Raw genomic sequence first — 13,352 nt, forward strand, 5'->3', positions numbered from 1 at the left:
TCTGAATTACACATCTCAATTCTGGTATCTGAACTCAAGGCACTGTGTTACAGTGGTTCCAGTCCTACCTCCAGGACTAAGTCCAGAGAACAGGATTGGGAGAGTGCCCTTCAGCCCCCTGGGGGTTGTGCTGTCAGGTGCTGCAAGAAACAATTCTTTCTGTAATACTACTTAATATCTACATGAAGACTCTGAGAGCACTCATTAGGTGGTTTGGGACCAGGTGTGGTATTTCTCCATGGCATCTGAATCACGGGATATTGTGTGGGCCCTGGACTGGTGTCTCAACAATAGATGAGTGAAAAGGAACCATTGGTTCCTACCTGAAAGGTAGTTCTTGATGCTGATAGAAGTTCTTCAATCTGAGATTGCAGTACCACCTTGTGATGAAGGCAGGAAATAACAATTTAGGGAAGTAGAATGTTCCCAGCATGCAGTTGTGTCCTCACTAAGCTCTAACAGTCGCCTAAAATGTAGGAAACCCACTTCCTTTAAAAAAATAACTAGGAAAAAATAGTACTTTAGAATTATCTAAAGCCAGGAAACTATTAATAATAAATACCCATCAGATATGAGCCCAATGGTTCTTTCTCTGCTGCTAGTGAAGCTCAACAATCCAGGACATACTAAATGCTCCAGATATAGGGTGGGAAATTGGTAGCAACCAAATTATTGGCAAAGGACCTGCTGCAGGACCTTCTGACCAAAAGGTGCTTCAGCTGCTTGTCTTGTAATGTCTACTGAATGAGTTTAGCAGCTGCTCTGCACTGACAGAAAAGGCAGTGGAAGAAGTTTCTGAGATTCATTGGCTGGAGAGATACAAGCCCTATCCATCTAGATGATGTGCAATTACCAGTAGTTACTTTCTTACCTAAGCAAGAAGGATGAAAGGAGACAAAAGAATGCCCATTAATCTAAAGCACCGGCTCCATACCCTTTAAGGTCCTGTGGACATCTGTGGAATGCCCCATCAATTCCAGATGGTGAGCAGCAGACAGACAAAAGGTGGGCAGGACTAATTACTGCTTTCTATGAAATTTAGATGCAACTTTCAAGAAAGGTCTCTTCTTGCCTCCATGAAAAATACAGAGGTGCTTTGCAGCAGAGAAGGTGAACATTCTACTTCCTAAATTGTTGTTTCCTGCCTTCAACGCGCACACACAGCTCACTGCATCCAATGGCAGCCAATCGTAGGCAAAACCCTGCTCCTCCACCTCAGGAGACCTCATTTGCAACAGTCACATCAGTTTGGGCAAAGTCATGCCAAAGTCACCTTTCTGGTTTGCCATCTTGATTCAAAACAGCATCCAGTATCAAAACAAATATGAAGACTGCTGCCTCCATCTCAGGAGTTCTCGTACCAAGTTGGGTGACAATATTTTGAAAGATCACAGTTGTGATCTGTCACACCAAATTGGGCAATAGTACCTTCAGAGTCCCTGGAGCTCTTAAGACATTGCATGGCTTCCTGGAATGGGACTAAGAGGAGAGGCACATAGCAATTTTTCCTTGGGGTCCCTAACTGAACCAAGCTATCCAGGTCAGAGTGGAAGTCACATGAAACTGGGTGATATTTTCAGCAGCATCCACATCAGCACAGTTTGGGCCCATCACACCAAACTGGGCAAAGTCATGTTTTGGTCCGCTATCTTAATTCACAATGGCACCTGGCATCCAAATGTCAGTGAAGACCACCCCCACAACCTCAGGAACCCTCATGCAGAGTTTAATGATACCAACTCGACAGGTGTCTGAACCCATAGAGAACAGGCGGGCAGGCAAATAGACAGGCCATTTTCCAAAATATACAGTAAATTTTTGTAAAGCATTTAGGTTTTTGTTGTTCTTTTAACCAATCAAGCAGTATATACATTTTGTTAAGTAATGAGGAAATTATGCGAGTAGTGGAACAGAACTGAAGGCCTTAACTGAACACATACCACTGAAGCTCTGACCTGGATAGCTCGGTTCAGTTAGGGACCCCAAGGAAAAATTGCTATGTGCCTCCCCTCTCAGTCCCATTCCAGGAAGCCATGCAATGTCTTAAGAACTCCAGGGACCCGAAGGTTCAGCTAACTCCAGCTCCACATAGCATCTGACCCCAGGAAGCCCTGACAATCTGATGCCAAAGACAATCTCTGTCTCCTTTTCTCACACTCCAAGGCACTTCTCTTTCTTATTTCATCTCTGTTCCCTCCTTCCCATTTTTTTTAGTTAACCTCACTGCTGCTAAAAGCACACACTTAACTCTCCATATACCAATAAGGCTGTACATACAGTATCTGTCTAGCATCCCTTGCCACCCATCTGCAGATAAGCTGCCAGTATTATCTGAATGCTGCTTGCTTAACCACTATTTTTTGTTCTGTAATAATCTGCACATTGCCACAATCCTTCTATTTTGCAATGAAGTAGTACATTCTTTGATTCTCAACTCTTGACTGTTCTCTAATTACCCCATGTGTTAGTAATATTACTGTGTCTAAACTAAATATCTCATTATAAGTGCTGGCAGAAAAAACATTTACATGCACTTCTTTTTTTACATGTATGTGCAACTGGGACACATAGAGCTGAGTTAGGCAAATTAAACCCAATATGCAATTCTAACCAATACACAGAGAATCACTTCAGTTATGAGAGAGAGAAAGGGGAACTATACCTGTAACAGATGGAAAATAAATTCCTACTAGCATAGTGAAATAGGTCATGATATCCGAATACACATAGTGTTTAATATTCACATCTGTCTCTTCTAAAACAGGAACTGATGGCTGATCCTGTTTCTCCACAAATGCGAATTTGTCTCCATACACACTCCACAAATTATCTGTGAGGAATAAGAACAAAAGTTTACTCACTCAGAGGCCAGCATCTGAACATATATGAACACTAGCTTTCATGCAAATTATTCACTCTTCCTCAAAATATGGTTCTCTTATCAATAAGAAAACCTTATTTGTTTTGACCACTTGAAGTTTCTGGGATATTACTTATCCCAGAATAAAGACGCTTATTAGGCATGTAACAAAAAAAGTGTGATGAATGTATTCCACATCCTTCTGAGGTCAGCAGGAAAGCACTTGCTAACTGTAAATGGAACTAGGTTTCAAGTCAAGGCAGGGCTGGGGCACACTGGGCTTTGAGTGCACTTGTCATGGGTTGCTGTCACAGTGGCCGGAGTGGACTACTTCAGAGTAACGACGCTACGCAGCTCTGCATTTTATTCTTTTATTAGTGCTGCGTATTTACAGTGCTCAAGTCATTGCTATTTACACGGAGCGATGTTGTCAGTCGGTTTCAGAACCTCCTAATGGCTTTTGGCGCGTCTTTCTCCAACACAAAAGCTTTGGCAGACCCATCCTCTTGCCCCTCCTCTTCCTGCGTAATTCTGGAGTTGGGGGGATGGGTCTTCCCCCCTTACTTGCCCCTTCCTGTCCCACCTGGGACCCTGGCTCCTTTACCTTGCCTGAGCCTCGGACACGACTTCCTGCTTCCCCACTGGAATCGGAGCTCTCCCTGCTTTCCCCTTTGCTCGGGGACGGGCTTGAACTCAGGAGGGGAGGGACTTCGCGATATCCCTTGTCCCTCACATCCACCCCCCTCCCAAGCTCTCCTTCACCCCTCCCCAGGCCCCCCCCATGTGTCGGTGACGACTGGAAGCCCAAAAACTCGGTGCTCTCCGAGCCCGTTGGTGTGAACACCTCCCCCCAGTCCTGCGAGCCCCCCCCTTCCGCCTGGGAGGACGGGAATCCCAAAAAGTCCGTGGCGTCTGAGCTGGTGGGGGTAAAAACGTTCTGCCAATCTGCTCCTTCCTCTGACTGGGTGGATCTCGGTGACACCCATACCTCATCCTCTGGTTCCTCAAACTCCGCTTCCCAGCGCCATGGTGAGCTGCTCTCCCGTGCCTCCTCCTCCTCCCCCTCCCTTTCCATGTGCCAGGGCTTGGGTCTGTGGGGAAAGAGGGCGTGAAATTCTTCCACCAAGAATTCCTCCTGTATCTGAGTGGCTGGGACCCATTCATTCTGGGACGGTGGAGCATCCTCCCATGCCATGAGGTACTCCAGTCCCCCCACCCCCCACCTTGAATCCAGGATGGCCGTGGCCTCATTGAGTTGCTCCCTGCCTTCCCTCTCCCCCCCTCCCTCGGGGGTTAGTTCGCTGTCTCGGAGCCTGCTGCTTTCCCTGTACGGCGACAGCAGCGATCTATGAAACACTGGATGCACCCTCATGTCCTCTGGCAGTGCCAGCCTGTATGCCACCGGGTTTACCTGTTGCGTGACCGTGAAGGGGCCCAGCCTTTTGGGTGCCAGCTTTTTGCACCTCCCTCTGGTGGGAAGGCCCTCCGAGGACAACCACACCTTGTCCCCCACCCTGATGACCTCCCCTTGTCGCCTGTGGCGATCTGCCCCCTTTTTGTACGCTTCCTTGGCCCTCTCCAAGTGTTCTCTGAGCTGCTGGTGCACCGTCTCCAGTTCCTCTGCCCAATCCTCAGCCTGTGGGCCCTCCTCCTCCTCCTCCTCCCTCTCCCTCTCTGGGAAAGATCTGAGGTCGCGCCCGTAATTGGCCTTAAAAGGCGACACCCCTGTGGAGACGTGCACTGCATTGTTGTAGGCAAATTCTGCTAGTGGCAAGCGATCCACCCAGTCCGTTTGCCGCTGGCTGACGTAGCATCTCAGGTACTGCTGCAGAATGGCGTTGACCCTCTCCGCTTGTCCGTTGGTCTGCGGGTGTCTAGCCGTCGACAAGCTGACCTCCACCTGCAGGAGGTTCATGAGCCGCCGCCAGAACCTGGAAACAAATTGGCGGCCACGATCCGAAATAACCCTTAAAGGTAATCCATGCAGTCTGAAAATGTGATCAACAAACAGTTTGGCTGTCTCTTCTGCCGAGACTGCCCTGGCACACGGTATAAAGTGACACATTTTGGACATGAGGTCCACCACCACCAACACTGCAGTCTTACCCCTGGACGAAGGCAGATCTGTGATGAAGTCCATGGACACCACTTCCCACGGCCTGTGTGGTGTGGCTAAGGGCTCCAGCAACCCTGGTGGCGCTGCTCTGACCACCTTCGCCCGCTGGCAGGTGGTACAGCCCCTTACATAGTCTCTAACATCTTCCCGCACCCCTGGCCACCAGAAGTGTCTCATGACTAGGTGAGTGGTCTTGTCCCTTCCAAAATGCCCCGCTGTAGGGTTGTCGTGCATCTGCTTGAGGACCGTACGTCGAAGCTGGGTGGTGGGTAGGTACAGCGCACCCTTGTAGAAAAGCAGCCCTCTGCGTTCTGCAAAGTCTTTTGCCTGCTCCCTCCCCCCTCTCAGTTCTCTGAAGATGCGGTTGGCAAATTCATCCGCTGCCGTCAGTGCTGTGAGTTCTGCCTCGCTCACCACTGCTGCTCCGCAGGACCATGCCGACGGGGGGAAAATGTGCCTTGGGGCTGGTGGCGCCTCCTCCTCCATGTACTCTGGCTTGCGGGAGAGGGCATCCGCCCTGACATTCTGCTCCCCCGGGATGTAGTGGATGGAGAAGTTGAAGTTCGAGAAGAACTCTGCCCACCGTATCTGCCGCTGGTTGAGTACCCTGGCAGTTCTCCAGAACTCCAGGTTCTTGTGGTCTGTGCACACCTGGATGGGGTGCTTGGCGCCCACCAGGAAGTGTCGCCAGTGCTGGAACGCAGCGTAGATCGCGAGCAGTTCCCTATCAAACACTGTGTAGTTGCGTTCAGGCTGTGTCAGCTTCCTGGAGAAGAAGGCACAGGGTCTCCACTCCCTGTTGGCGTCCAGTTGCAACAAAATCGCGCCCACAGCTTTTTCCGAAGCATCTGTCTCAATGCGTAGGGGCGCGTCCTGCACCACATGGAACAGGTTTTGGTCTGAGGCGAACACTCTCTTGAGGCTTTCGAACGCTGCTTGCGCCTCTGGTGTCCACTTGAACTTCTGCTTGCCTCTCAGGCAGTCCGTGATGGGAGCCGTAACGCGAGAGAAGTTCTTGATGAACTTCCTGTAGAAGTTAGCGAAGCCTAGTAGGCGTTGGGCATCTTTGCGCGTCCTGGGGCTGTGCCAGTCCAGGATGGCCTGCACCTTGTCCTTGTCCATCGCCAGCCCCTTGTCTGACAGCTTGTAGCCCAGGAAGTCCACCTCTTTGGTGTGAAACTTGCACTTCTCCAGCTTCACATACAGGTGGTTCTCCTTCAGGCGTTGCAACACCTCTCTGACATCTTTCACATGCTGCACTGGGTCATTCGAGTAGATAAGGATGTCATCTAGGAAGACCAAGCATTTCCTGAAGAGGAGGGACCCCAGGACGTGGTGCATGAAGGCCTGGAAGCATGCTGAGCCCCCTTGCAAACCGAAGGGCATCACCAGATATTCAAAAGAGCCCAGAGGCGTGAACATCGTGGTTTTCCATTCATCTCCTTCCCGGATCCTGATCAAGTTGTACGCCCCCCTTAGGTCCAGCTTGGTGAAAATCTTGCCCCTGCGTGCCGCTGTCAGGAGATCATCCACTCTGGGCATGGGGAAAGCCACTGGCTCTGTCACCGAATTCAGCCGTCTAAAGTCCACCACAAGACGGCGCTGTTGCGTGTCTTTCTTGTCCACCCAGAAGACCGGGCTGCCCCCTGCTGCCTTGCTTTCTCTGATGAACCCCCGCTTGAGGTTCTTGTCGATGAAAGCGCGCAGATCCTCCAGCTCCTGGTCTGACATGGCGTACAGCTTGGCTGGGGGTATCGTCGCCCCTGGCACCAGGTTGATCTGGCAGTCAAAAGGCCTGTGCGGGGGTAGGTGGTCGGACTCAGCTTCGCTGAAGACCTCCTGCAGGTCCCAGTACTGCTTGGGTATTGCCTCACCCCCTTTGATATGCATGGTGGCCACCGTGGCTATCGGAGGCCCCTCCCCTGGTTGGTGCTGCATGCAATGTTCCAGACAAAAGTCTGACCCAAACGTGATGCACCTCTGGTGCCAACTGATGGAGGGGTCGTGGCGCGCCAGCCAGCTCATGCCCAAGACGATGGGGGGGTCTGAGATGGTGGTGACGTTGAACGCCAGTGTCTCTGAGTGCCTTCCCACCGTCATTCTCATGGGGGGGGTTTGATGTGTGATGGCCCCTCCCAGCAGCTCCCTGCCGTCAATGGTTGCCACGTGCAGAGGAAAATCCAACTGCAAAAGCTGGATTTGGTGCTCTTCTGCAAAGCTTCTCGAGAAGAAGTTGGCGGACGCCCCACTGTCAATTAAGGCGAGGACCGTCAGGGGATAGCCATTTGGGAGCGTGAGCGTCACTTCTAGAACCACTCCTGCTCTGGGAGGGGTGGGCTGGCTCTGCACCTCTCTGTGCGGGTGGGCGGGCTGGGGCTGTTGTCTGCTGACCGTGCCTGGCTGCTGCCCCTTGTCTCCTGCAGCCAGGCTTTCCCGTTTCCCTGCTGTGGTGCTGCGTCAGTGGGGGAGGGTACCACCGTTCCCGCCTTTCCTTGCCACTCCCTGCGATGTGGGCAGTCCCTGACGAGATGCTGGGGTGAGTTGCAGAGAAAGCAATTCCCGCCCCTTCCCTCCTTGCGTCTTGGCGCCGCTGGGGTTTGAAAAGCCCGCGCGCGCGCGCTATCAATCTGCATGGGCTCCTGGTCCTGGCTGGCTCCAGGCGTGGCTTGAAAGGGTTGTTGAGGGAGTGGCTTCTCCTGCGACCGTGGGAACCAAGCCCGCTTTGCGCGCGTCGCTTGCTTGTCGTTCCACCGGGATTCCTGCCTCACCCCCACCGCCAGAGCTGCTTTGCTCAGCTGATCCATAGTACTGGGCTTTGGACCTCTCGAGAGTTCATCCTTCACCTCCTCGCTCAAACCCAAGTAAAACGCAGCTTGCATGGGAGGCGAATCCAAAACCCACCCCAGTCTGTGCACCAGCATGGTGAATTTCGCCCAATATGCGCGAACTGTCATATTTCCTTGGCGTAAATTATGCAGTTCCTCCTTAGTCTGGTCCAAATGACTATCGGACGAATACATCGTCCTCAAACCTTCTAGAAATTGTTGGACATTTTTCATGCAAGGATTCTTGGTTGCGATTAACGGTCTTAGCCACTCCCTGGCTGCTCCGGTGAGATGTTCCACAATAAACGCTACTCTGTGCTCATCATCGGGGAACTCATTCTGGTGCAGCTCAAGAGCATACACGATCTCAGTCTCAAAGCCCTGAAACTCCTTCGGGTCTCCATTGAACTTGCTTACAAGGGTCCCTGCCCTCCTTCCTGGCAGCACTTGGACTTGGGGAGCCCCTCCCGCCTTGTTTTTCTCTGCATCCAGCTTGTTTTGGAGGTCTACCGCCACCGCCCTTAAATGCTGCTCTTTTTCCTGGAGCTCTCTCACCTGTTCCGCAAGTTGTAGCCGGTCGTCCTGGACCTTCTTAGTCTCCTCTTTAGCTGCCTTCAATTCTCCCTGCGCCTGCAGCGACAGCTGTTGCAGTTCTAGCTGGGCTTGCTCAGCGATCTGCCGCCACTTCTCCGCCTCGGACACGCTCATCCCGGCAACTCCAAAGTAGCCCAAAAATGATTAGGAGGTTGCTGTCACAGTGGCCGGAGTGGACTACTTCAGAGTAACGACGCTACGCAGCTCTGCATTTTATTCTTTTATTAGTGCTGCGTATTTACAGTGCTCAAGTCATTGCTATTTACACGGAGCGATGTTGTCAGTCGGTTTCAGAACCTCCTAATGGCTTTTGGCGCGTCTTTCTCCAACACAAAAGCTTTGGCAGACCCATCCTCTTGCCCCTCCTCTTCCTGCGTAATTCTGGAGTTGGGGGGATGGGTCTTCCCCCCTTACTTGCCCCTTCCTGTCCCACCTGGGACCCTGGCTCCTTTACCTTGCCTGAGCCTCGGACACGACTTCCTGCTTCCCCACTGGAATCGGAGCTCTCCCTGCTTTCCCCTTTGCTCGGGGACGGGCTTGAACTCAGGAGGGGAGGGACTTCGCGATATCCCTTGTCCCTCACAGTTACGTATGAGTATGACCCCTGTTCCACAGAGTACATGCAAGTACTAGTTATAAAACTGAAGAAGCATTAACCGAAACAGATGATTCCCCTGGATCACTGTCTGATTTATGGTTAACTACAGATTAAAACAGTTACTTTTTGCCCAAGAACTGGTCGACGTGTTGCCTCCTTTTCTCAGCATTTTGACTTTAATTTGCAACACAGGGGTTGTTTTATCAGCATGGGTTATCTTCTCAGCAGTTGCAGAATGTAGTTCATTTTCACTTGTAAAACTGGCAACGCTGATCTGTATGGCCGATAATTTGTGTTCTTTTTTCTTTTCATTTTCAGGAGAAAGTGCATATTACGTGGCACAAATAAATCATACTGACAAATCTGCATAAAAGTAATGAAATGGACTGCAATGGAGAAAGGGTGCTGAGCATACTCCTTGCAAGGATCCTAGTTAGTCTATGTTTAAAATTATTTTTATTTTGACAAAGTAATACTCATAAGTAAATAAGAATAAAAAATGTGCACCCCACCACTGAGACCATTCCATTGTAACCATCCAACCTCCCAAAATTTCAACACCTCTTTGCAATGGTTTGACCTCCTTCCGTTTCAACAGTACAAATTCTACAAAAACCTTCCATATCTCCTCAAAATAATTTTTCCTGCACATTCCCCGCCTTACCTTACTGGCACATGTTAATTTATCATTAACAGCTATATCCCACACCTCTTTATACCATTCTTCCATTTTATATTCTGCTTGCCCCTTCCACTTTCTAACTATAATCATTCATGCAGCTGTCACTAAATTTGTGAGCAAGTCCTTCATAGTCTGCTATGAAGGATACCAGTTAGTCTAGGGCCGGCACTGAACTAAGGACCAGTTCATATGGGAAGTGTCATTTGCACATGCACAAGCAACCCTGGCAAACTGGGTGATCGCAACCATCTGAAGAGAATGATGCTAAAAAGAGCAGGAGTTAAAAGGCTTTCTTACTGGTACATGTGTTAAAGCATAGCTGTCAACCCCCGGATTTGAAGATGAGGAATCCTATGGGGCTGTCAACTCCCGGATATGAAAGGGTGCTGAATAAGGGAATTTCCCGCAAAAAAAGGAAAGTTGACAGCACTGGGTTTAAGGTGCAGTTTTCACCTCACAAGATGTAAACTCACCAAAGAGGACTCCGCTTGCGACTCCTGGAATCCCCTGGATTTCTGTGAGGTTGTTTAGAATGAAATATTCCTGACATGTAGCATTTAACAGTGGGCTACCACAGAAAATTTCCCACAGCTTAGTAGTCACTGTCATATTGTTTTCTTCATAATATTTGACACAAGGAATATCACCATCTCTTACTAATGTACGATTTCCAAGAAGGCAAATGCTAGAACACAAAATAAAAATCAATCAAACGCTACACATGATTTAACAATTTTTTATCATTTGATTTAACAAGTATGTTCAAGCTAGGATAACTGTAGTTATATAGAAAGCCAAGAATGCTGCCCCATTTGGGGAAAATGTATTTTTCCCCTAGCAGAGAATATGAAAAATAAAGACTTTTTAGAAACGTGCGTGTTCTCATTTCCACTTTAGTACCTGCCTGTTCATCAGTACATGTGTTCAACAATTAATGAAGTCATGGAAATCAGCAAGTTAAGTGAGTGATGTCGGGCACAAAACCTACATTTAAGTGCACATGAGTATATTTGCACAGAAGCATTTAGCCTGCCCCTCTAAGAAGAGGTATTTCCTCAGAAGGCTTACAAGTTTTTAAAAATCACAATGTCAAAAAACCACCACCATCAAGAAAAACACAGCAGAGAAAGGAGTAACATATAATAAAACACAACAGGCTGTATCCAACATAGCAGTTCCACTCACACAACGAATTTCTTTGCAGACAAAATAATTTCCTCTCCCTCTCCTATCCCTTCAAGCCCTCCAAAAACTCACTAAATCTGCTCTGGAGGATTGGGGGATCCTCTGGAGCAGATTGTGGGGGCACAGGGGAGAGGACAAGAAATGGTAGTCCCATTGTGCCGAGCAGAACTCCGCTTGTGCAGCACTGGGTATAATCCAATCCAGATAAAGGATTGGCTGGCTGGGCCTGCTGGAATAAAAAGTCTTCAACAACTGGCAGAAGACAACTGGAGAGGAAACCACCCCAACAGTCCCCACGATGGAAGCATTGAGCTCTTCCTTTCTCTCAGTCCCTGCCAAGCTCCCCAGATTTAGCTTAGAACAGGAATCCCCAAACTTCGGCCCTCCAGATGTTTTGGACTACAATTCCCATCATCGCTGACCACTGGTCCTCTTAGCTAGGGATCATGGGAGTTGTAGGCCAAAACATCTGGAGGGCCGCAGTTTGGGGATGCCTGGCTTAGAATGTCTCCCCGCTACACTAATAAAGGACATGGGAGTTTGGGAAGATTCTGATGACTCAGGGGGCTCATTGAGTTCAGGAATTCAAATTTTTGCTTCAATGTCTGAACCAAGTAGATTCCAGATATTTAAAGCATGCTGTAATAATAATCACAGATCTAAAAAAATTATCCTTTACTTACGGAAAGTTTGGTGGTTCAAAAGCAGTTTTAATAACCCCAGCATAAATGGCAAAAATTGAAAGAATTACACAAGCCAAAAAGACGAGGGCAAGCTTATTGACGTATTTGACTCCCACAAAAACAACGAGGGCCATCAGAGCAAGGATGCATGTCCCATAAACTCTCATGTTGTTTAACATGACTTCCTCCCCAGCACCTTCAAAAATAGCAGCATTGGGGGAAATGTATTTCTGTAGGGAAAACAAATATCAGACAGCTTTTAGCACATAATTCCAAGACAATTAACTTTCATATCACTTAAGTAATCAAAGAACTATTACCTCAAAAAGTTAGCATTTAAAACAAAACTGGGGGAAATTAGTACTTGACAACCGTTTCATCATTTGGTGGATTAAGATTCTTCTTTTATTTCAACATGGTTTCAGAAAATAAAACTTTGAAATATAATCTGAAAAATAACTGTGCAATTTGATCTATTTATTAAGTTTGCATAAAAGTGTTTATAGGTAAAATATCTCTGAAGCAAAAATCATGTATCAGGTGTAACATGTAGCCCTCCAGATGTTGCCGTGACTCCATTCTCCATCAGCCCCAACCAGCATGGCCAACAAGGATGATGGCCAATATCTGGAGAGCCACAAGCTCACCAAATCTGGTTTAAATTATTCACGCATCACAGTAAGCATCATTCTTTTAAAAATGATTTTCTTCTGTGTAAAAGAAGAGGATAACAGCTCTCTTTAAGGTAGTTCTTGCCACCAGCAATTTTCATAAATGCATGCATGGTACACAAGTGTGTGTGTGTGCACATGAGATAGCACATATATTGCCCAATTAACTTGGGGAAGTCTTTAAAAAAGTAAATGTCTTTATCTAATAATTAAATATTGTCATCACAATTTTAATTATTATTATTATTAATTTGATTTCTTATCAACCCTTCACCATAAGGTCCCAGAGTATGGTACAAAATAAAAATACAATATTATGGTCTGTGCCCCTTCATTTCAGACAGTATGTTATTCCATAAATAAAATTTATTGTGCTCATGTATTTCTCCAAGTCTCTCTCTGATGTTTTTAATAAAAACAGTATCGTAATTTATTTGAAAGCAGGGTGTGTGTAGTTAGTGCTACATTAACATTATCAGCTTTTTAAATGACAACTTACCAGTAGAATTTCAATTGTGCCAAGAATATACATAGCCCCTGCAAAAGTTGTGCCCAAGTAAAAACAGATTCCCACAGCTCCACCAAATTCCGGCCCTAATGCTCTTGAGATCATGTAGTATGATCCACCAGCTGTGAAATTAACATCAGTGAAACACACATTAGCATAATATTTAATGCCACAAGAATATTCAATACATATTTACACTGCTTCATTTATTCAACCACTAATTTCTGTACAGTATACAAAAATGGCAAACAAATGGCAAACAAACACAACTCGACAATAATATAGTTTTGAGAACTGCCTGATGTAGTAGAAGAGGAGATGGTGACTCCTCCATCATGTTCAGGTCCACAGCTCATTTGCAGACCACTGAGCGCAGACGTGGATTTCACCCTGTTATGTGCATGCGTTCACATGTTTATCAGGCAGTGAACAGTGGTTTGACAAAGGTAACACAACAGGAACAGTAGGTACTGCTGGAGTTACAGAAGGTTGGACAGCAGAAGTCTTTGTGGGTCGAACAGATAAAGCCACAAAGATCTAAGTAGGAACTGCAGCAGGAGCCAAAGGCATCAGCACAGGGAAGAAACTAGAAACTGTAACTAGCAGTTCTTTAGGTAAATCACCCAAAAG

General features: G+C 47.6%; 1 protein-coding gene across 4 annotated transcripts in view; it reads right to left on the reverse strand.

The window, feature by feature from the left end:
• SLC12A7 (solute carrier family 12 member 7) overlaps nt 1-13,352 on the reverse strand; it is a 106,277-nt gene that overhangs the window by 38,144 nt on the left and 54,781 nt on the right. For all 4 annotated transcript variants that reach the window (XM_060278060.1, XM_060278058.1, XM_060278059.1 and 1 more), the window contains exons 6-9: nt 12,714-12,844; nt 11,544-11,773; nt 10,149-10,360; nt 2,663-2,830 (exon numbers count right to left, since the gene is read on the reverse strand). In XM_060278060.1, coding sequence (XP_060134043.1) covers nt 2,663-2,830; nt 10,149-10,360; nt 11,544-11,773; nt 12,714-12,844 — 741 coding nt within the window. The remainder of the gene's footprint in view (nt 1-2,662; nt 2,831-10,148; nt 10,361-11,543; nt 11,774-12,713; nt 12,845-13,352) is intronic.

The sequence above is a fragment of the Zootoca vivipara genome, chromosome 8, assembly GCF_963506605.1.
Source record: "Zootoca vivipara chromosome 8, rZooViv1.1, whole genome shotgun sequence".
NCBI classification, from domain to species: domain Eukaryota; kingdom Metazoa; phylum Chordata; class Lepidosauria; order Squamata; family Lacertidae; genus Zootoca; species Zootoca vivipara.